The sequence below is a fragment of the Telopea speciosissima genome, chromosome 2 (genome assembly GCF_018873765.1).
Source record: "Telopea speciosissima isolate NSW1024214 ecotype Mountain lineage chromosome 2, Tspe_v1, whole genome shotgun sequence".
NCBI lineage: Eukaryota > Viridiplantae > Streptophyta > Magnoliopsida > Proteales > Proteaceae > Telopea > Telopea speciosissima.
In genome coordinates, this window is record NC_057917.1 from 7,313,097 (window position 1) to 7,336,439 (window position 23,343).

The 23,343-nt window shown below is 38.6% G+C and overlaps 2 protein-coding genes and 1 non-coding gene across 3 annotated transcripts in view; 1 reads left to right on the forward strand and 2 right to left on the reverse strand.

Moving 5' to 3' along the window:
* The window catches only part of LOC122652265 (sulfate transporter 4.1, chloroplastic-like), a 51,731-nt gene extending 34,276 nt beyond the window's left edge, over nucleotides 1-17,455 (reverse strand). Inside the window, exons 1-8 of the mRNA XM_043845957.1 lie at nucleotides 17,037-17,455; nucleotides 16,563-16,611; nucleotides 16,177-16,378; nucleotides 15,397-15,565; nucleotides 2,400-2,465; nucleotides 2,195-2,302; nucleotides 232-339; nucleotides 65-130 (exon numbers count right to left, since the gene is read on the reverse strand). Coding sequence (XP_043701892.1) covers nucleotides 65-130; nucleotides 232-339; nucleotides 2,195-2,302; nucleotides 2,400-2,465; nucleotides 15,397-15,565; nucleotides 16,177-16,378; nucleotides 16,563-16,611; nucleotides 17,037-17,366 — 1,098 coding nt within the window. The 5' untranslated portion in view covers nucleotides 17,367-17,455. The remainder of the gene's footprint in view (nucleotides 1-64; nucleotides 131-231; nucleotides 340-2,194; nucleotides 2,303-2,399; nucleotides 2,466-15,396; nucleotides 15,566-16,176; nucleotides 16,379-16,562; nucleotides 16,612-17,036) is intronic.
* Nucleotides 17,456-18,950: 1,495 nt separating this feature from the next.
* On the forward strand, nucleotides 18,951-20,334 carry LOC122650395 (probable histone H2B.3). The gene is made up of 2 exons (XM_043843813.1): nucleotides 18,951-18,993; nucleotides 19,835-20,334. The coding sequence occupies exons 1-2, from the start codon at nucleotides 18,951-18,953 to the stop codon at nucleotides 20,242-20,244; spliced, it is 453 nt and encodes a 150-aa protein (XP_043699748.1). The 3' UTR covers nucleotides 20,245-20,334.
* Nucleotides 20,335-22,560: 2,226 nt separating this feature from the next.
* TRNAV-AAC lies at nucleotides 22,561-22,634 on the reverse strand. The gene has a single exon. It is a non-coding gene; the product is annotated as a tRNA-Val (tRNA).
* Nucleotides 22,635-23,343: the final 709 nt, after the last annotated feature.

A 23,343-nucleotide genomic window follows, 5' to 3' on the forward strand; every position in this document is an offset into this window, starting at 1 on the left:
AGCAATTGAAGTACTAGGATCTACACAATCAAAAGGGAGTGCCAGACATTCTTCTGATCCATACCTCCAGATTTGAGTCCAAATCATACCCATTCTTTGCAGCCAATGCTTTGGCAATCCCCACAGATTCCTGAAATTTAAAATATGGTGTGACCTCTATACAATTAAGAGATAAATTAATAGACTTAGAATAGACACAAGAAGTAAAATGAACTCAATTACTACTCTTACCAATATAGCCACACCAGTGATGAGAACAGTTGTTGGAATTAGAGACATTACATACCCAAAATTTTTTGGAACGGCAAATTTTGGAAGGCCTTGAGGTATATCTCCTACCTAAAAGGAAAAAGAATACTAAAAGGTTCATCGATGTCTTTGTAAGCTCTGAAGCAGTTCAAAATTTAATAATAATAACTTGATACTTTACTCTCTGAAATAACTCCATCTAAGCCATCTTAAGGAAATGTAAATACAACTCTGAATCTTAAATCTACTAATGAAGGGAGTATATTCTGGACAAGAAATTCTTTTTTATTGAACTTAACACCTTTATTTCTCACTATTTCAAAGAACAATCGTGATTGGCTGCAATCTCTATTTATTTTCATCTTCCTTCAAGGGAGAAAGTGAAATTCTCCCTTCTAAATACCATTTGAAGGTACATGAAAATCATGAAGAGAAAGAGAGAGAACAACAGATCCATAATTTAATTTCCATTAGACCAATGTGCTACTAGATTTGCACTATTGATCGGTCAAAGAAAATATTGTTCCCAAGGAAGCTATTGAAAAGCTGCAAATTTCAGAAGTCATTGTCATTATCTAGGACTTCTGACCAACATTCTGAACCAAGCCTAGCCCTTGACCAGTTTGGTGATTGGCATTTCTTTCAGCAACAACCTTTCGAAGCAGTCATTTGACTTGCAATCCAATTCCCTGGACTTGAATCAATGACTAAAGGCCTATTCTGGAAGGTATTACAGGCAGTAGCCTGGGCATTCCGTACATCGCAGCCATCCTTCGTGACTGCAGGATATCAATGATTGGATACACCAAGCCCCCAAAGCTAATGATCTCCAACTCCATCCTATGCCTCCTTCTAGTCCTACTTCCCTTACTTTAGGTAGTAGCATGTCACACTCAGCAAAAGCCACTTGCACACAGCAACTCCAGCTGCAGCCACTAACCAGTGTTTTCAGAATTGGATGAAACTAGATGTTTAAACTGCTGGAACTGTCGACCAGCCCTTGTTCTAGTTGTATCAAACCTAGATCTGCTTTTGCAGAAAGCCTTGTTTGTACAGATCATCTGACTGAACCATCAAATCTCACAATGGGAACAGATCGCCAAACCCTCAGATAACGGATCAGGCCAGAGAAGAATGGAACCTAGAGAAGTTCAAATTCACATCAATCTAACAGTAAAATCAGTCTTACCAATAGAGCACAAGCCTGACAATCGAACCAGATGGTCAAGCCCTCAGATCATGGGTCAAGCCAGAACTAGGAAGGTTCAAAGTTGCAACCATCTAAATGTGGAAAAAGGATCTTTCTAATGGCCCACAACCCAGTTTTTGCTTAGGTATAACCTTAAAATTATGCAGACTGTTTCTTTTTCTGTCAGGCCATTGAAATTGTACAGTCAGAGTCTTGGACCATTGAACTGTTTGACTCTAGACAAGATGGTCTGAACTCTATTTTATACTTACAAAAACTACTCACTGGGTCACCAGTTGGAGAGGTCAACAAAACCACTCTTTCAAAAATCAAATTCTGCTTGTCTCTGGGTTGGAAGTTTGACCCACCCATGTTGGCAAATAGGTCACTGGATTCCCAGTTCTTTTGGCCAAGCCAAGCCAGGTCACAAAATGCTGCATCTGGCAAATTTACATCCTCAGTCACACACTTCCAAGTTTCATTTCTGGTCTGAAGGTTATGGGTTTGTTAACTTCATGAGGCATCAGTACTATGGATAGTGCCAAAGATTGCTTTATTTCTAGTGGATACCCCTGAACAAGCTATAAGAGGTACTCAAGTCCAGTTATAATTCAACTTCACTAAATAACCTCCAGTGCATAACTTAATCATAAAATTTCCACATACGTCAAACAATATTCCATCCCATGATCATATAATGTAAAAAATTCCCAAACCAGATCAGTAAGTTATGAGCCAAATGTGAAGCATTCTCACCACAGAAATGGCTGACGGTTGAAATATTTTCACAACAGCTGTGCCCACAATAACTGCAAAAAGCGGACCAGCTGCTCGTAGGAACCGCAAGTGTTTATATGATTTTCCCTAAAACATGCAAACCATGAAAACCATAAAAGAAGCTTTCCTAAATTATATTAGAATGAGACCATGAATTCACAAAAAGCCAGCACTAAGCACCTACCAAGTGCTTCATGACTAGAAGAAGCACAAGAATGGATGTTCCCATCACAAACGGGGGCCATGAAAACTACAAAAGCAAAAAAACACCCAAGATCAACAGAGGAAATATATTAGTTCACAAAACTTTGAAGCAAGAGAAACCCCTAATAGTTAAAAAATTACATACTGAATAGTAACTATATAATACACAGACTTTTTCAAACGGTTGGTATCTGAAGTAACTTTCCGAGACACTTCTACACACAAGGATACACCACCAAATACTGCTATAGCAAATTCTGGGTTTCCTTTCACTTTGTTTTCTTATTGGGGCAACATAGGTTAACATCTATAGTTGATTATAAATCATACTTTTCCCAGAAGAGATATTGTAGGTGGCACATGTAACACCACCACGTTCATGCCTACAGGTTTAGTGTACCATTAAAATTCAGCACGTTAATAGTATAAAATTAGTTCTCTTCTTTACATTAGTTGAACTTCCGAATCCATAAAATCCTATTTTACCCAGTCAATCATATTCAAGACCCTTTAATATTGTTAGATTCTAACACTAGTAGCCATATAAGCGCAAGACTGTGTTCTTATTATCATAATCAGATCAGAAAGAGAAATCAGGCTTTTCATTTATAGGTAGCTACATGAAGCTCTCATTCCATTCTAGTCAATCAAGCACCATGTATTCTATTGCATGTTGTTGAGTTATGTAACCCGATAAGGGTATTTTTGGGTTTTTGTTTGTTTATTCCCTGTTATTAGCATAGTCGGCTGTACAGGAACAGTATTGTAATTCTGCCTTATTATTGAATGATATATATGAAGGGGCTGAGTGAACAAATAACTCACTCAAGCCATTCTCCTATTTTCAACTCTACATTATTCTCTCATCTTCAAACATGGTATCAGAGCAAAACTGATCCACCATTAGAACAACCATCACCACCATCGTTTCTCTCTCTCTCTAACCACACCTCTCTTCACCTTCGGTCTCCTTTCATTCTCTTCTTCTTCTTCCACTCTTCTTCTTCTTGGTTCCAAATCTGCACCTAGGGCAGCACATATGAGGTGATCATTTGATCTTGTGCTGTCCTCTACTTACCTCATTCAGGTTATGTCTTAGAAGATACTCTTGGATTGATAGCTGTTGTCCCCTTTTCTTGCGATTTTGGAGTCTTCACCTCTTGGAGATCGAGTCCTTCCTTCTTGAAGCTCCACATATGCACACCTTGGACACCCTCTATTAATCCCTTCTAACCATTCAACACCCTTGAAAAAATCGATTTCAGATTTCCGATTTCACATCTCAGCTATCGATTTCAGCATACAAGGATGCTCAACAGGTGTTTGATGAATTGCCTCTTATAGTTCTCCTTCTCAGATTTGTGTGAAATTTTGAGGACTTCTACCATCATCATTGAAGAGTACTCGATCAAGTTTTCAGCCTATTTCATTGGAAATTTCTTGGGGATATTGCTGTTGCCTTTTTCAGCAATTAATTTCGTGTGTTGCTGCCTTTTGTTGGAGCATTTCTTTGAATCATCATGACAGGTTCAGACTCCTCTTCTGCAACTTCTGGGCTTGATGGACAGTCCCGGACAGAGTTCCTTCCCCTTGCTGCTCCTATCAAGCTCGATGGGACAAATTACCTCAAGTGGTCTCAGACTACCTACTTGACCATTGTTGGTTGTGGCCTTACTGGCCATATCCTTAGGACTAACCCCATGCCGGCTGAACCTGGTTCTCCGCAAGAGAAGTGGATGTCACATGATGCTATGGTGATATCTTATTTGCTCCACTCTATGCAACCAGATCTGTCCAACAATTTCTTGCTTCTGGAGACAGCCCATTAGATCTGGATTGCCGCCAAGGAGACTTATGGACGTGTTGGGAATGCTGCTCAGCTGTATGAGATCCGCAAGAAGGCTCATCATCTCACTCAGAAGGAGTTGTCTATCTCTGCGTACTATGCTGCCCTCAAAAGCTTGGGCAGCAATTGGATCATTACTCTGACTATCAGCCCTCTACACCTACTGATATTGCTTCCTACCGTAAACACGTCGACAGTATCCGTGTATACGACCTTGGCAGGTCTGAATATGGAGTATGGCCCTATTAGAATGCAAGTACTGAACCAGTCTCTCTTTCCTACACTAGAGCAGTCATTTGCCATTGTTCATACAGAGGAGACTCGTCAGGCTGCGATGTTACATGCTCCTACTGTTGCTAGATCTGCCCTCCACCAGACTACTTCCAGCCCTACTCCCATTACCATTACTGATGGTGGTAATGCTGCCTCCAAGGAGCCTGTCAAATGTGAACACTACAACAAGCTTTATCACACCAAGGCTCAATGCTGGAAGTTACATGGGAAGCCTGCTGATTTTGAGGCCAAAAGGGGTCATGTGAAATCCAAACCCAAGGCAAATCTTACGGAGTCTTCTGCTGCTGCCCCATCTACTAACCTTGGGTTTACTCAAGATGAATTCCTAGCTTTCCGTCGCATGCTACAGGCCTCTTCCGCTGCACCTACCACGGCATCTAAACCTGTTGCCTCTTCTAGTTCTCACTTTGTCTCAGGTACTCCAGTCAGTAGTCATTGTGCATCGGCTATCTCAGTTCCTTGGATTATAGACTCCGGTACCACTGACCACATGATTGGTTCTTCCCATGTGTTTCACCAATATTTTCCCTGCTCTGGCAAAGATAGCGTTCGAATAGCTAATTGTTCTCTTTCCCCTATTAATGGAAAGGGCTCCGTTCACTGCTCTCTTACCCTTACATTAAATTCAGTTTTGCATGTTCCTTCATTTTCTACCAATCTTCTTTCCATTAGTCGTCTAACAAAAGATTTGAACTACAAAATAACCTTCTTTCCCTTTCATAGCGTTATCCAGGATATGGGCACAAGATTGGGGGTGGTAAGGTACATGGTGGTCTCTATATACTTGACAGGGGTCAGACTTGTTCACCAACAACTTCATCTCAGCCTCATCAATTACATTTAGCCACTTCTTCGGATCTCCATCTATGGCATTATCGGCTTGGTCACCCTCCTCTTCGAACTTTAGCTGTTTTGTTTCCTCAGTTGACTAAAGATTGAAAAGGATGAGTTTTTATGTGAACCCTGATCTGGCTAAACAGACTCGTTCCACTTACTCTCCATTAAATAAAAGAAGTTCTTCTCCCTTTGCTTTAGTTCATACTGATGTGTGGGGCCCTGTCCGATGTGTTTCTATTTCTGGCCATAGATGGTTTGTTTCCTTTCTTGATTGCTTTACTAGGACCACTGGGGTATATATGATGCAACACAAGAGTGAGGTTTTTCGATGTTTACAGCTATTTTATCGTATGGTTCAGACCCAATTCAATGCCACCTTAAAAATCTGCGGAGTGATAATGGCAGGGAGTACATGGAAGGCCAGTTCTAAAATTACTTGGATGACAATGGCATCCTTCATCAGACCAGCTGTGTAGATACCCTGGCCCAGAATGGAGTGGCTGAAAGAAAAAATCGGCACCTTCTGGAAGTGGCTGGGGCAACTATGTTTGCACAGCAGGTTCCTTCCCCATATTGGAGTTATCCTCATTGCTGCCTACCTCATCAACTGTATGCCTACCCCTGTCCTTGATGGTCATGCCCCTATTGACCTACTCCAGGGTTCTTCTTCTTTTGTGGTCCCCCCAAAAATATTTGGTTGTGTTTGCTATGCTCGCAACCATCATCTTCATGGCAAGCTCGATCATCGGAGTATTCGGTGTATCTTTTTGGGCTACTCCGCCACCCAGAAAGGATACAAGTGTTATCACCATGGTTCAAAATCTCGCGATATATCGCCGATATTTTGGTATATTTTGGATATCTCGACACTGCCAAGACGAGATGACCATACGAAATGAAAAAAGTCCAAATTTCGGTATATTTTGTCGAAATTTCGTGAAATTTCAGTATATTTCGTAAATAAAGTGTATTTAACAATTTATACATCAAGGTCCGACCGTATACTATCAATCAAGGGTGCAAACCCAAAACACAACTTTGAGTTCATTTTTTTGCAATATGAAGGTTTAAATGTGTTTATTTAACTTAAATAAGGGTGTACATGAAGTATCTGGTCTTAATATGGCCCAAAACCCACCAAGATGGAGTGCCGAAATATGGTAGAAAAAATACCATACTTCGGCGAAATTTCGGTATATTTCGAATATTTCGGATATCTCGACCAGCCCGAGATACCGAGATATCGCGAGATTTCAAACTATGGTCATCACCCACCCTCTCAGCGTACATTTGTTACCATGGACCATGAGTCTCTGGCATATTATTCTCAGCCACCTCTTCAGGGGGAGCATGATCTAGTGCTTGAAGATGTGTCTGCTCTTCTACCGACTCCTATTTAGGGGGAGGCTTCATCTCCAGAACCTCCAATGTCAGCCCCCATTCCTATTTAGGGGGAACGTAGACCTATGAGTCAGATTCCTATTGATAAAATCTATACCCGGATGCATAAAGAGCAAGTTGAGACTACCATTGTTGTACCACTCCTCCAACCGTCAGAACTTGATCCAGATCCAGACTCTGGTACATTACCTGGTAAGGATCCCTCTCTTAATTTACCTATTGCTGTCACAAAGGCATTAGGTCTTGCACCCAACATCCCATCTCCAATTTTGTTTCCTATGATGATTTGTCTCCTTCCTATTGTGCATTTGTGTCCTCTCTTTCCTCTATTTCTATTCCTCAAAAATGGCAGGAGGAAATTGCAGATCCAAAGTGGAAAGCAGCCATGATGGAAGAGATGACAATCTTATCCAAAAATGAGACGTGTGAGCTGGTGGTTCTTCCTTCGGGCAAGAAACCAGTAGGTTGCAAATGGGTGTTTGTTGTCAAGCAAAAGCCGGATGGAACAGTGGACAGATATAAGGTCAGGCTTGTGGCCAAGTGCTTTACTCAGACCTATGGGATTGACTATCAGGAGACGTTTGCCCCAGTTGCATAGTTGAAAACTTTTCGGGTTATAGTTGTCATGGCGTCGCCATGGCAGGGCCATGGCGTCCTGGCGCTAGGAGAGGTGGCATATCGAGCTACGCCATGGTGGATGTAAATATATCGTTCGATATGGCTTCCATGGCGTCGCCATGGACGCCATACCACGATATGTTGGCATATCGGTCGATATCTGTACATATAAAAGTTAGATTTAAATTTTTTTTTTTTTTAAACCATTTAATAGCTTAGATGCTTTTTTATTAATGTCTATTGGAGGTGTAACTTAAAGTATACACCTGCAATACACATTATCAATTTATCAACAATAAACATATTACCCTAATAATTTGGGGGAAATAGAAATCGCAAAAGGCTACAAGGTTCTCCTCAGAGAGTCGAGACGGAGGAAGTGAGGAAGAGTTCGTGAGAGTTGAGACGAGATTCCGGCAAGCTTCCTACAACTCTCGGCAGCAGTTCTTCACTCCTTCGAAGTTACGAACATCTCCAGGAAGTCAGCAACCTCTAGGACTCCATTCCGGTAAGTTTTTATTATTTTGTAATTTGTATTTTGGTCTAAATTGGTTCTTCTTCCTCCTCCCAGTCCTTTGCAACTCGATTTTTGAGTTCAGTTCTTCTCCTCCCAGCAGTCCTCTTCTTCTTCTAATCTTAACTTATTCTTCTTCAGTTCTTTTCCTCCCAGCCAGTAGTAGTAGTATCGTTTTTTTTTTTTTTTTTTTTTTTTTTCCCCTTCTTGTCTTGCACAGCCACACATACGCAGTTACAGTGTTACACACAGAGACAGGGAGAGAGTTGAGAGACAGAAGGGGGGGGGAGTAGTCCTCTCGGTTTTTTTATTTTTATTTTTCTCTTTTCTTCTTCGCAAGTCGCAACTACTTGTACAGTGGGAGATAGTCGAGAGAGAGGGGGGCCTCTTGGTTTTTTTTTTTTTCTCTTCTTTTTTTCTTCTTCGCAACCTCTTTGTTCAGTCTCTGCGAACAGGGACTCAGGGAGATAGTCGAGACTCGAGAGACAGAGGAGAGCCTCTCGGTTTTTGTTTTTTTTTTCTTTTTTTTTTCTTCTTCGCAACTGCTTGTACAGGGAGATAGTCGAGAGACAGAGGGGGAGGGATTTATTCCGATTCGCCACAAGATACTGTTTTTTTTTTCTTTTTCTTCTTCTTGCCTTGCGAGTTGCAGCCTTGCAGGCTTGCTTACAGCAGACCTCTCAGTTTTTTTTTTTTTCCTTTTTTCTTCTTGTTGCCTTGCAGTTGCAGCCTTGCAGGCTTGCACACAACCTCTCGGTTTTTAGCTTTTCTGCTTCTTGCCTTGCAGTTGCAGGCTTCCACATAGACAGAGAATGAGAGAAGGTGTTTTATTTTTTTCTTCTTCTTGCCCTGCACACAGCCACACACAACAGCAGCACATATTCAACTCCATTAGTCCATAATTCAGTTTTTTTTTTCCCCCCTTCAACTTAATGTTATAGCAGAAAAACCAGTACTTTGATAGTTTGTCCACTATCATTTGATTTTTACTATTGCTTTCAATTATTTGATAGGTTATCTATATTTTCAATTTTTCATACTTTCATATACACTAATGGATATTAGTTACACTTTCATGAATTAAACCATAGTGGCATAGTATATTAGTAGTAGTGTAGTACATTTTCATGTTGATTTTTGATGTTATAGGACATATATTATAGCATACTCAATGACATTAAAAATAGAGAAAATAAAAAATTAAACATGGTCGACATGCTCGCCATGGCGTTGCCATGGCGGGCGACATGTCGATGTATCGACGTGACAACCTTCCACCGACTTGGATCGCCATGACAACTATGGTTCGGGTTGCTGTCATATGCTGTCAATCTAGACTGGGATTTGTAGCAATTGGATGTGAAAAATGCATTCCTTAATGGAGAGCTGGAGGAGGAGGTTTATATGGATGTTCCTCCAGGTTTTTCTTGTGACAAGACTCATGGGAAAGTTTGCAAGCTGAAGAGGGCATTATATGGGCTGAAAGAATCTCCTAGAGCTTGGTTTGGCAGGTTCCACAAAGCAATGATCTCTGACGGATACAAACAAAGTAATATTGATCACACCTTGTTCATCAAGCAAAATGGGGATAAAATCACTCTTCTTATAGTCTATGTTGATGACAGTTGTGACTGGTAATGATTCAAAGGAAGTTTCCCACCTGAAGACCTTCTTGGGACGAGAATTACTGGAAGCAACCACTCATCTACAAGAGAAGGATGGTTATCCGGTTGATAAGGAACGATATCAACGGTTGTTGGGAAAACTAATTTATCTCTCCCATACTAGACCGGACATTGCATTTGCAGTAAGCTTGGTCAGTTAGTTCATGCATGATCCCTTCTCCACTCATACGGCTGTTGTTCTTCGTATTCTCCATTACTTGAAGTCAGCTCCAGGAAAAGGGATTCTCCTGTCTCCGCATGATCATCTTCACATTGAGGCTTACACAGATGTTGACTAGGGTGGTAACCCTAATAGGAAATCCACTTCAGGCTATTGCACTTTTGTAGGAGGTAATCTTGTCACATGGCGAAATAAGAAGCAAAATGTGGTGGCAAGGTCCAATGCTGAAGCTGAATTCCGTGCCATGGCCCAGGACATATGTGAGTTATTGTGGCTTCAGAGTTTACTCTAGGATATTAGTGGTTCTGTTCATCGTCCAATGATATTGTACAGTGACAACAAAGCAGCAATCAGCATTGCCCACAATCCAGTGCAACATGATCGTACCAAGCATGTGGAGATCGACAAACACTTCATCAAGGAGAAGTTAGAAAGTGGGCAGATTTGTATACCCTTTGTGAAGTCCGATGATCAACTTGCTGATGACTTCACTAAAGGGCTAAGTGGAAAGTTATTTCATCCTAGTCTAGTCAAGTTGGGCATGTGTGACATCTAAGCCCCAACTTGAGGGGGAGTGTTGAGTTATGTAACCCGATAAGGGTATCTTTGGGTTTTTTGTTTGTTTATTCCCTGTTATTAGCATAGTCGATTGTACAGGGACAGTATTGTAATTCTGCCTTATTATTGAATGATATATATGAAGGGGCTGAGTGAACAAATAACTCACTCAAGCCATTCTCCTATTTTCAACTCTACATTATTCTCTCATCTTCTAACACATGTCATTGATGGTTTGAGTGGTGTTCTTGTGGTCGTAGGTTCAAAGTATGAAACTATGTTTGATTTTGTTTGATTCGAATCCATTTCAATCCTCCTACCAGAAGCCTAATAATTAAAAGCAATTACTCGCAACAATTAAATGTGGATGGTGATATATCTTTCATCATCAAAACCATGAAGCATTTGTTTCCTCATGGGACCTGATGCAGCAGCAAATAATGTAGATCGAAGCATGAAGAAGAAAATGACCACAAAAAAATTCAGGAAAAGTTACTGTTCATATGAACAATACCATGAGTTACTGTTCATGTGAACAGTGTTGTGGGCCCACATGGACACCTGTGTGAAGATTTTGTTTATTTACTTTTCAATTCAATTTCAGTCCTTGTTTACTTAGTCAAGTTTTTAGATTACCTAGTGTGCAAGCCTCAATATTCTCTTGTAACTTGTAACTTGTAAGGGGCTTCTAGGACCTTCTTTTTTACATACTTTCTATTTCTGTTTTTAGTAAGTTTGCACTATATGTAATGGAGGCTTTTGAGTCTCTCCCAACAAATTAAGGAAGATGCTTACTGTTTGCTTTGTGCAATCCTATTTTCCTGTGAGAGGCTGAGATGAGAGACCTAGTAGGGAGAGATTCTCTTGGCTGAGATAGCCACCCCTATCCACTTCTCCTTTCTTATTCGATCTCCCATCCTCTCCTTTCTCTGTTTTAATTTTCTGGGACTCAAACAAGGCCAACCGAAACCTATTTTCGAACTTAGTTTCTATTTTCATTATCTTGCCATAACTCAGTCTCTAGCCATCAACTGAGCCTCGATTTTGGAGGACTGATTCACCATATTATTCTATTCACCATATTATTGTTCAGTTGTGATAAAGGAGTATCAAATCCTCCTACCAGAAGCCTAATAATTAAAAGCAATTACTTGCAGCAATTAAATGTGGATGGTGATATATCTTTCATCATCAGAACCATGAAGCATTTTTTTCCTCATGGGACCTGATGCAGCAGCAAATAATGTAGATCGAAGCATGAAGAAGAAAATGACCCCAAAATAATTCAGGAAAAGTACTGTTCATGTGAACAATACCACGAGTTACTGTTCACGTGAACAATGTCGTGGGCTCATATGGACAGCTGTGTGAAGATTTAGTTTATTTACTTTTCAATTCAATTTCAGTCCTTGTTTACTTAGTCAAGTCTTTAGATTACCTAGTGTGCAATCCTTTTTACTTACTTTCTATTTCTGTTTTTAGTAAGTTTGCACTATATGTAATGGAGGCTTTTGAGTCTCTCCCAACGAATTAAGGAAGATGCTTACCGTTTGCTTTGTGTAATCCTATTATCCTGAGAGAGGCCGAGATGAGAGACCTAGTAGGGAGAGATTCTCTTGGCTGAGATAGCCACCCCTATCCACTTCTCCTTTCTTATTCGATCTCCCATCCTCTCCTTTCTCTGTTTTAATTTTCTGGACTCAAAAAAGGCCAACCAAACTATTTTTGAACTTAGTTTCTATTTTCATTATCTTGCCATATCTCAGTCTCTAGCCATCAACTGAGCCTGGATTTTGGGGGACTGATTCACCATATTATTCTATCCATTCAGTGGTAACTCCCTCCGTAATCCATTGATTGTTTTTGTAGGATTTAATTTCAAGTTTAAATCTGAAACATAGGCTCTCTTCTGAGCATACGATAGGAGTAATAGGCTGCTGTCAAGTGTGTCTATTGTTGGGGTTATTCTGTATGTATGTTGGGTGTTATGGGGGAGTCTAAGGATCTGTTATCACCTTGTTTATTCACTGTTTGAGTTGAGTTTATATACTGTTACAGTTCTGAAGTCAGTACCTATTTGGACTTGATTAGTGATCCTGTCTGGAGTTAGGGTAGCTGTGTCCTAGCTTTACATTAGCAAACCACGGTCATCGATTGGGTCAAAATGGACCAATAGGCTTAATTTTGAGTGTCCAATGAGTTATATGGGTCATGGGCTTAGTATCTTTGGTTTTTCTATTGTAATGGGCCAATTCTATAAACCCAAATAGGAGGGATTCTATGCCTATACGAAATTATTTGTTTATATATTTTCTTAAGTTTCTAGATACTTTCTATTTTGAAGAGCAAAGTTGTAATGGGACTTTCCTTAGCCTGTCCATGGAGAGTTTCCTAATTCTGTTATTCCTAGGTCTTTAAATAAAGAGAAGGGTAATGCAGATCCAAGGGCCTGAATCCGCAAGCATAAGAAGAAGAAGCCCTAGGCTTAGGGCCTCTTTGGAGCCTTAATTTACTTTCCCATACTTAGTTTATTTTTCAGTTTAATTGTAAACTTCAATTGAACCAGTTCAGACCATGGTCCAATTTAAGTGATTTATTTCTATTGGTTGTTAGGTGATTTAATTCTATTGGTTGCTAGGGAATCTTTTTATTTAAGTTGTCTTAGCCAGGTTGTCCCACCCCTCCACGATTTCTATAGGGAGTGGTTCATAATTGTAATAGGAATTCAGCCAAGGATTCAAATTCCTAGGCTGAATAGGATTTAGGCCATTGGCCTCCAAGTTATAAATAAAGCAATCGTGGGAAGGCTCCCCCACAATTCAGATTTTCAAAACTCAGTTTTTCTGCTTGTGGCCTTTGCTGCTGCTGCCTTGCTCCATCGTGAGTGTTGCCTTGTGGATTCTATCAAGGTGAAGGGATTGGTGGATCTCCAATCGACTCCTTGCATCTTGTAGATCGGGAGGACCTATTCTCTATCTTCAAGCTGTTCCATTGAAGACCTGCAACTACAAGTAAGTAGTTTACAGTTTTAGCAATCATCTTTCTTCTCCTAATCCTCTAAACCTAGCCCTATCAATCCCCAATATCATTCCACCATTAATCCCAATCGATCCACTAAACCCTAGGTCATCTACGTTCTGTCCAGTCCTATTCCACCACCCAAATCCATCAATAATTTAACCTTAGCTCCTTTAGATCACCCCCTACACTCGACCTAACTTCTGGCCCATCCCATAAGCTAAACCCTAATTCCCCTCAACCTCCATTAAACCCAAAACCCTAAATTACAGATCCATCACATCCAGCCATCATCTAACCACCAAAATTTGGCCGAGTGACCTTCTTAATCCCTAGAGGACTTGACCTAAAGCCTTAGCCCTAACTCCACCTCTAAACCCTAAATTCTATCACTTTCCTCTTTCCCAGAACCCAAAACCTGAAACCCTAATTTTCTGTTTTTGAATTTCTTATTCAAACTTCACTAAACCTAGTTCATTAGACTCCTATAAACCTGACTAGCTTTACCATATAAAATACAACCCCATTATCTTAACCCCAACCCTAAATTTGACCTAAAACCTCAATTCTGTCCCCATCGAATCAACAGCTCAACAGGTCCTGGTTGTCTGGCTCCTAGTAGGTCTCCTACCTATCTAGGACTACATTAAAGGGGCTACCCTACTCCTCCACAATATTGAGTTTCAAACATAACTTTTACTTGTTAGCTCTGTGAGATTCAGAGCTCCTTTGTTGCTAGATGCAGTGAAGCCCTTGGTGGGATACCAAGTTGGACTGGTGAGATGGTCAAGTTCTAGGTGAGAAGCCTAGTTCATATCTTTCGTTTTCTATCTTCTCCTTCTCCAATCAATCATGTTTTCACATAGATTTCTAATGCTATTATAGTAGCCGATTCTACCCATCGATCCTTGAGTCGGTTTCAACACTACAGCTTACATTCTATTGCTATATCCGCAAGTTCTTAATTTCTGAAATCACTTTTCTATTTCTGTTCACTTTACTTTCCAGATCTGAACCTTGCTTCTATTTTGTTGGGTTTGACTTGCTATTTATTGGTTCCTACTTGCTATTTTCTGTCAGTTACCAAATCTGGGCTTTCTGGAAACAGCCTCTCTGCGGAAGCAGGGATAAGGCTGCATATATTATGACTCTCCCCACTGCAATGACCGGAGCCTCGTGGACTGGGTACACCCTTTTTTTTTTTGCTAAATCTGGGCTTTTGTTGTTTAAATAGAGTTAGGTTTTCTCCCAATTCAGGTTCTATCCCTAACTCCCTATATCTGCAATCCTGTCGCAAGTGATCTCTCACTGGACTTCACTGGTTCTAGGTTAGCACTGCATTATGACCCTGATCGACTTATTGGACTAATCTTTTTTATTCAAATATTTCAAAATATTATATCCCATCTATATATCCAGGATGTCACCAGTCGATTAACTATATCACACCAACTTAAAAAAGAGAAAATGTACGATGCAACTGACAAAAGAATTAATCCATGTATTCAATGTCACTACAGTGGAGTAAGACAACAAAAAAAAATGATGATTAATAATAATAATAATTTGACAAACATGGATGAAGTGAGAAACATTAACAAACTCAAATACTAGATTATGAAACTACTTGACATGAAAAATCAAGTTTCATGTTGAATAATGAAACCCTGAGACATAATGATCAAGAAGATTTAGGACCAAGCAAGAAACGAGTTCATGCACATAAAGTTTCACTTGAGAAAACAGTCCAGGCACATCATAGAAATAGATAGGAAAATAATAAAACAAGAAAACACCCAAAAACTAAATAGAATTTTTTTTAATTCAACTTGGTTTGTCATGCTACATATCAAGCTCAGTAGCCAATGCAGTCCAGAGTACCAAATAAATCAAGAAATAGAAAATTCTAATAAACAGTTCATGCAAATAAAGTTTCACTTGAGAATGAGGTTATGAAGTTTTAATAGGCACTGATGGATAAAGAAGTACAAGAAATAGCATAAAAAATAGCTAGAGAGAGTGTCTGCAATTGGCATCACGGCATACCTCATCAAGTCCAGATATTATACTTTTGACAAGTGGCACAATTTTGCTGCTTCTTACTATATCATATCCCAAAAAGTATTTGGCTTGCGATAAGGCGATTACTACAGCCGAAGCAGTTGTAAAGCCAGAAATCACTGCGTGGCTTATGAAACGAATAAGCCATCCTAACCTACAAAGAAGTGTGGATGCAGGAAATTAATGGATTCATTTGGAAGAGAACAACTGACACAACATTGTCCAATAATATAACTGCTATATTAACCATTAAGTGGATACCGTTCTAAGATATTTTCTGAGCAGTAGAAGCCAGGCATATGCTGACATAGTAGCATATAAATATTCTCCCTATACTTTTTTTTTTTAAAAAAACTTTATTTTCTGTATAAAGAGCACAATAGAACAAGCCCCTGCATTAGCTTTAGTTGAATGGATATTTTTGTCTGCGATGTTTTCCCTGACTGCCATCTGTCTTGCACCAATAAGCAGGTCTGACTCAGGTATTTTCCAATATTTAATAAGCCTTTCCTCTGTGTTTTCACTAAAGATAAAAGTATCCTTCTGTGTGTAAAGCCCGAGATATGATTCAATATTTAATAAGCCTTTCCTCTGTGTTTCCACTAAAGATAAAAGGTTCCTTCTGTGTGTAAAGCCCAAGGTATGATTGGCCAAGATTTTCTTAGTGCAAAGAGGAAAATTTAGACTTTGGATTTGTGGGGAATTTTGTGTCACCATGTGATCTAGCTTGAAGATATCCAGGGTTGAGGTTATTGGGAACAATACCTTAGAAGGCCCATTACACATTCCAATATCCCAACCATAAGCGCCAACAATATTGCAAGTTGCGTGTACAATTCATCAGTAGAATCAACAACGTCACTCAACACATTAGACACCAAGAGAGAAACCAATGCTACTGGACCAACAGCAAGCTGGCGAGAAGACCCAAATGCAGCATACACAAATACTGGAATAAAACCTGTGTCTGTTTAGCAAAACCAAAATCAGTATTCCAAAGAAGTTATACAGGCCATTCCACACTTAACCATAGGAGTACCAAAGTACCAATATGGCATGAGGGCAACAGGCCCACAACAACTAGACAATCCCTCATCTTAAGAATAGGATAACCAAACCAAACGGTGATGAGTATTTATTTATGAACTTACAAAGTCCGTAAAGTGGATGCAGCCCAGCTAATTTTGCATAAGACATAGCCTGATATCGACCAACAAAATGTCAAACTAAAATAGTAGTTGAAATTGCAAAGCCACTGAAAAATTAAATTAAGCTTAAACTCGTCTGTATAAACATTTGCGAGAAAATTTCTCTTTCAGCGAAGAAATATTTATATCGTAATAGAAAAGTTCCAGATTAACATCAAACATACCAAAAGAAAGAGAAAACGACAAAAATCGAGGAAGACAAAAACAATTTGCAAAGAAAGAAATATCATCTAATCTGCAAGAATGCATAGATAGGGCATAATTCAGTCCACCAAAACAAAGGAAATCCTCACTCTTCGTACAGGAACAAAACCTGAATTTAATTAACTCCATAAGTAGAGAGACGAACTTAAGAACTGGTTAATTTTTTAATTTTTTTTAAGAAAATCGGAAATTTAGAAAGAGAGAGAGAGAGACCTGGGGAACGAGCATGACGCCGACGGTGGATCCAGCCATGAGATCGAGCTGTAGATACTCCCTCCATTTGTAAGTGCGAATCCATTTAGAGCAAGGGAAGAATAGCTCAATCCAGTTGATCAGCGACATAGAACAGAGCTTGGAGCGCCATCTGGAGATCAAAGGGAGGAAAGGCGAAGGAGACGAAGACGGCACGGTGGGGTGTTTCAAAGGAATGACCTTCACCTGTCGACTACTCGACATAGGAGGGAGTGTTGACAGATTACTACTACTATCTGCAGCGGCAAGGTCTCGCGAACTGGACGAGGCGTACGTTATCTCCATGACCATCCTCTACCCCCCTTTGCTCCTGAACCCCTGGTGGGGCGTTCGTCTCCGAGTTCGACGACTCACCCCCCACCCCCAGAGTCCCCACTTACTGAATCACTTCCTTCGCCTTTCTTACCTTTTCTAGAATCATGGGCAACCGCCAAGCGCCAACCTTATAATCTACAGAGATAGAAAGAGAGAGGGAGAGAGCAAGAGAGTTCCTCAGTCCGCAGCTGGAATGCTGGCGTTCTCTGTGTTAAAAGACGGAACAGAAGAAAACTACCTTAAAAATGGAAGAGAATTTTGGTTAGAGACCTTCGGCGAGATGTCGTCACTAACCGTTGAATTTGGATCAAACAAACCTAGTTGTTTTGAATTCGTTTTCACATTTCAAATGATTCCCAAAGAAATGGATTATACAGATATGAGCTATGAGGATTTCACTACCTCATTCTTATGATCGAATCATGAAATTACCTCTTATTCTTGCCTCGTGGGTTGATCTGTATCTGTCAGTCGGGAATTCGGGGTTCGGGAGAGACGAACAAAAGAAAAACTTTTCCATTTCTAACTCCAGAGGTTTGAGGCGTCGACCAACAGAGTTGCGGAGTTAGTTTATCGAAATCATTAATTCAAGGGAAGTAGTTTTCTGTCCGAAAACGTGGTCTACGTCAGAACTTTCTTGATTCTTTCATTATCTTACGGGAAAAGATTTTTTTGCCCCCTTATTTTATTGAATGAAGACACCAATGCAGTTAGGTTCATTACGTCACATGTTGGAAGTCAGTTCGAAAGGAAGGTAAGAAAGGACTCGGCGGATATCGCTCCTCTCCAACGCACTTATGCGCCGCACCACACAATGGGCGCTGCACACAGTGCTGCGCGGGAGAGGAATTCAATCCGCAGCGGCGGGATGCATTGCAAGATGTCGGGCAAGGTCCCCGAACTCGACATGTGGACGAAATGTCATTCTAACGGGATGGATGTACACCAGCGAGCTAAGTGCACATGCGATGGAGAGAAGGATTTTCAGTTCAATTGTGCGCATCCATCTTCGACCATGTGTCAAACCCCACGCTGCTAAAGAGTCCGATTCAGTAGAAGTCATCATTCTCAATTATTAGTGGATTACAGCTGGAGTTACTTTTATTGAAATGAAATAATAATAATAAAAAAAACCCAAATGTGTATGATTGCATGAATGCAGACGTAATCGTTGACTAGTTACATTCCCCTACATGTATATCTTGGGAAGGTTAGATTATGTCATGGATTATTAGTCCATGTTAATGAATTATATCCATACATTAAATATATTTATTAATTACTTACTAAATTAGTACAAGAAAAAAAAAATTTTTTTTTTTTTTTTTAGGGGGCATCGAAAAGCTTTACTAAGGAAAACATGTGTACACCTTTACCAAAAAAAAAATACATGTGTACACTTTAGACGAATAAAAGTCGTAGAGCCACAAAGTGGAAATTGGTCAATCTAGCATACACATGATAGACAAGGTCTTCCTTATCATAACATCGACAACTGAGTTTATATCCCATGAAATAAAAAGAAAAGATATAGAAAAAACAGAAGACCCCAATTCGTGAATGTCATCAATGACAATTGGTACTTCAATATGGGAGGATGCAAGTAGGATATTCAATATAGCTAATGATCTCCTTAGTATTCGATTCGACAAGGAGATTTGTTATTCCTGAATCTGTGTGCCTGCTTAAGCACTAATTTAATGGCTAAGGCTTCTCCTTAAATTGTAGAGTTTTTTTTTTTTTTTTTTTTTGGTAAAATGTAGGAATGTAAATGGATAGTCAAAAATCCGTATCCGATCCGTGTCCGAAATTGTTTAGGGGCTTCCGAATCCGGAATTTTGGTTTCCAAATAATATTCAAATCCGTCCGAAAGATAATCAGATTCGGATTCAAATAGTTCTATTTCGAATCGGAAAATATCGGGTTATTTTTTTATCTGATGATAAATAGGATTATTTTAATATATAATAAAAACATATGATATATTACTATATTACCCTTATTATAAATTTTATAAACACTTTAAAAGGATACATTGGTAATATCAATCTAATCCTAAGTTCTAACTTCTAACCCAAAGTCCCAAACCCTAACCTAATCGAATTCACTTTACCCTCACGGCCTCACGGAGAAGAACTCATCCCTAATTCTAATTTTCATCTTCTTCTTCCAAATTCCACCACTCTCTCTACTCTCTCCACTCTCCAATCTCCAAGGCTCCAAGCTCACTGTCACTGTGTAGCTCTTCTCCTCTTCCACTTCCACTTCTGACAGACTGTAGTGAGGGGTCAGTTTCTGCGACTTCTTCTCTGCCTACACTCGCCATCCCATAGCGATCTCTAGGTGGAGTGAAAACACAACTTAGACGGGAGTTTCTTTCCGAGTTCTTCGTTTACAATCTACATTTTCATATCTCCCTTTGTCTTAGTCTCTCATTTTCTAAGGTTCTAATGGCGCCAAAAGCAGAAAGAGGCCAGCTGAGAAGAAGCCTGCCTCTACGGCTGCAAAGGAGAAGAAAGTTGACAAGGCTCCGGTTGAAAAAGCTTCCCAAGCATCTTCTGACAAGAAGAAGAAGAGCGTTGAGACCTACAAGATTTACGTATTTAAGGTCTTAAAACAGGTTCTTCCCGATATTGGTATCTCCAGCAAGGCCATGGGAATCATGAACAGTTTCATCAACGATAACTTCGAGAAGCTTGCTCAGGAATCCTCAAGGCTTGCAAGGTACAACAAGAAACCAACTATCTCCTCCAGAGAAATTCAGATTGCTGTTCGATTGGTGTTGCCAAGAGAGCTTGCTAAGCTTGTCGTTTCTGAAGGGACTAAGGCTGTCACTAAGTTCACAAGTTCTTAGGGTTTCATATGTTGTAGTCATCGTTTTTAGGGTTTCATCTGGCTCTCTTTTGCTTAAATTGGGCTCTTTTGAGTTTGTATGTCTCATTTACACTAACGTTTATTCTACTGCCAAGAAGATACTTTATCGCCCCCTGTTAAGGTTATGCTTTTGTTTTTTAGTATTGATTGGAGGGGATGCTGACTGTATGATATGGAGAATTCACGCCTACCCTGAAGAATTCCATGAATCTCATAAGCTTGGCCCTAACATGTCCATAACCTGCAGATATGTAAGATTTATTTCATCTACCTATTCATTAATTCTTCAAGACAAATGGAAACCAAAACCACCAAAAGCATTTAGGATAAAGTGTTGTAATAAAATTCCGTACCAGGACTCCAGGAGTGAATACTTTAGCGTCACAATTTCAATCTCTGGCTTTACTTTTCCATTCTTCTCGAGCTTCCCAAACCCTATCACGACCAAAATCACTATTCATCTCCAAAATCGCAATCACTGTAACCTGATAGTTTATCAGATCGGATAATATCCGAATATCCAATAAACAACCGGATTCGGATATGATATTAAAGTTTAAATTGTAGAACATCCGATCCGTTTACATCCCTAGTAAAATATAGATTTATTCAGAAGAACGTGTGGAACTCATGGAAACCAAACATTGACCTTGGATCCAACAAAATACATTTAAATGAATTTGTATAATACAGATATGGGAAAAATATCTCTACATAGGACACCATGAGATGACGCATCTGTCCACTGGGTAGATACCTAGGCGTGCTCACCTATTGGTCGAGATGCTTGTGTAGAGACCATGCGACCAAGTAGAGATCTATTTCCATATATATATATATCATTCTATCATATCATATCATACTATTATATAAAAGCACTTTGTGATAAATCTTTCAGTTACCTATTCAACCCTTCATTCTTATCTAAAATTCCGTTCTTCAAATCTTAATCTTTGTCATTCTTTCTTATAATTTCATAATCTTAGGTACCCTTAGTATTAATTATTGTTTTTAATTAATATTAATATTAATAATATTTATTATTATTTAAAACAAATCTTTCAATTACCTCTTTTATCCTTCATTCTTATCTAAAATTCCAATTTTCTATTCTTAATCTATAGGTCATTCATTTTTATAATTTCATAATCTTAGGTACCCTTAGTATTAATTATTATTTTTAATTAGTGACAAATCTTTCAGTTACCTATTCTACCCTTCATTCTTATCCAAAATTCCATTCTTCAAATCTTAATCTTTATGTCATTCTTTCTTATAATTTCATAATCTTAGGTACCCTTAGTATTAATTACTATTTTTAATTAATATTAATATTAATAATATTTATTATTATTTAAAGCAAATCTTTCAATTATCATTTTTATCCTTCATTCTTATCTAAAATCCCAATTTTCTATTCTTAATCTATTGGTCATTCTTTTTTATAATTTCTTAATCTTGGGTACCCTTAGTATTAATAATTATTTTTAATTAATAATATTTATTATTATTTAAATTTAAAAATATTCATTTCTATGTTTGTTTTTATTAAAATTCATAGTTTCAAAATTGAAAAAAAATGGGAGAAAAAATATATCTAAAACTATATCTATCTATATATATCTCTATCTATCTCTCTGTCTCTCTATCACTGTTTACAATGTAACTATACAAGTGCATATATTATTGAGTAAATTCTGATTTCGTTAGTTTGATTCTCTAATATCTCTACTTAGAATCCATGTATGGTCACACGTGCATTTTTACTAGTATATATATATATATATTACATAGTAAATATATTTCAATATCGATATATATCGGGCGCATCCCCACAACTCAACTCGTGGCCGAGGTGCTGTTTGGAGGATAAGGATGGATGCGAATCACCGAGCTGGAAATCCTTTTCGTCATCGCATTTACATCCATCTCTGTAGTGCACATCCATCCTCACCCTCCGAACAACACCTCAGCCATGTGTTGAGGCCTTTTAGGAATCAGAGGGGTCCCAAGATTAGTATAGCCTTCAACTATAAGTGAGACTCCAAGAATCCTAAAAGTATTGGTTTTTTTTCCCCCTCCTATCGGTTTTGGTTCTTTATCCCTTATCGGTTATCACCAATATATAAAGAATTAATATAATTAATAAACTTCAACTTGCATCTTAAATTGAATTCCTAGATCCTAGCCCAAAAATAAATAAATAGAAATTATTTTCAAACCGGGTGTAACAAATTCAATTGTGAGGTGTGGCCTAACATGTCAATTGAGTTACCACATTGGGATTTCAAAAAGATGGCTGCGCCCGGACTCGAACCGGAGACCTTCAGTGTGTTAGACTGACGTGATAACCAACTACACCACGAAACCAACATATATTAACAATGTTAATTATTAAAATACTAATATAATGAAATTAAACAACACGACTGAAGGGTGGTTGTTATTCAAGTTCTAGGTATTTAGAATGTTTGATGCAAGGATAGTATTGTTTTCTGGTAAGGGTCTCAATTTTGAATTGAAACTGAAAACCAAAATCAAACAGGCTGTTGAACTGAATAAAATCGTAAAAAATTTGATTCATTTTAACCTAAAAATTGTCAATTTAAATCAAACTCAAATAAAGCACAAACCTAAATCATGTCTTTTTTGGCTTGTGTGAAGTTATCTACTATGGATTCCTTTGTTTTGTGTAAAAACTGATGAAAGGTACCATATTTGACATCGTGGGATTCTATCTTTGTGAGGTTGCAATTTTCTTCCAAGAACCAGATCTTAAAACCTCCTAAACGTAAAATTTATGATATATATATAGACATCTTTTTTTCTTTTTCTTTTTTTGATGAAAGATATATATAGACATCTTATTGATGTTGTACCTGGGAGGTTATAGAATATAGTTTATAGTTATGACTTAAATCTAAAAAAAACCATTTATTTGATAAATTTATTCAATTTTTTTTTTTGTGTGTGCAATTTGTTTTAACCAGAGTGGTAACCTAAAAGTTGTATCATCCTATAAAAGTTTTTAAACCCCCATTAAAAATGGGTTCTCAAAATAAATTTTTTTTTTTTGATA

Excerpts from the sequence above, each read along its gene's own strand:
- LOC122650395 (XM_043843813.1), top strand. The coding sequence starts at position 18,951 with ATGTCATCAATGACAATTGGTACTTCAATATGGGAGGATGCAA. Across the intron at positions 18,994-19,834 it reads TTCAATATGGGAGGATGCAA|GTTCTAATGGCGCCAAAAGC; the intron begins GTAGGATATTCA and ends TCATTTTCTAAG.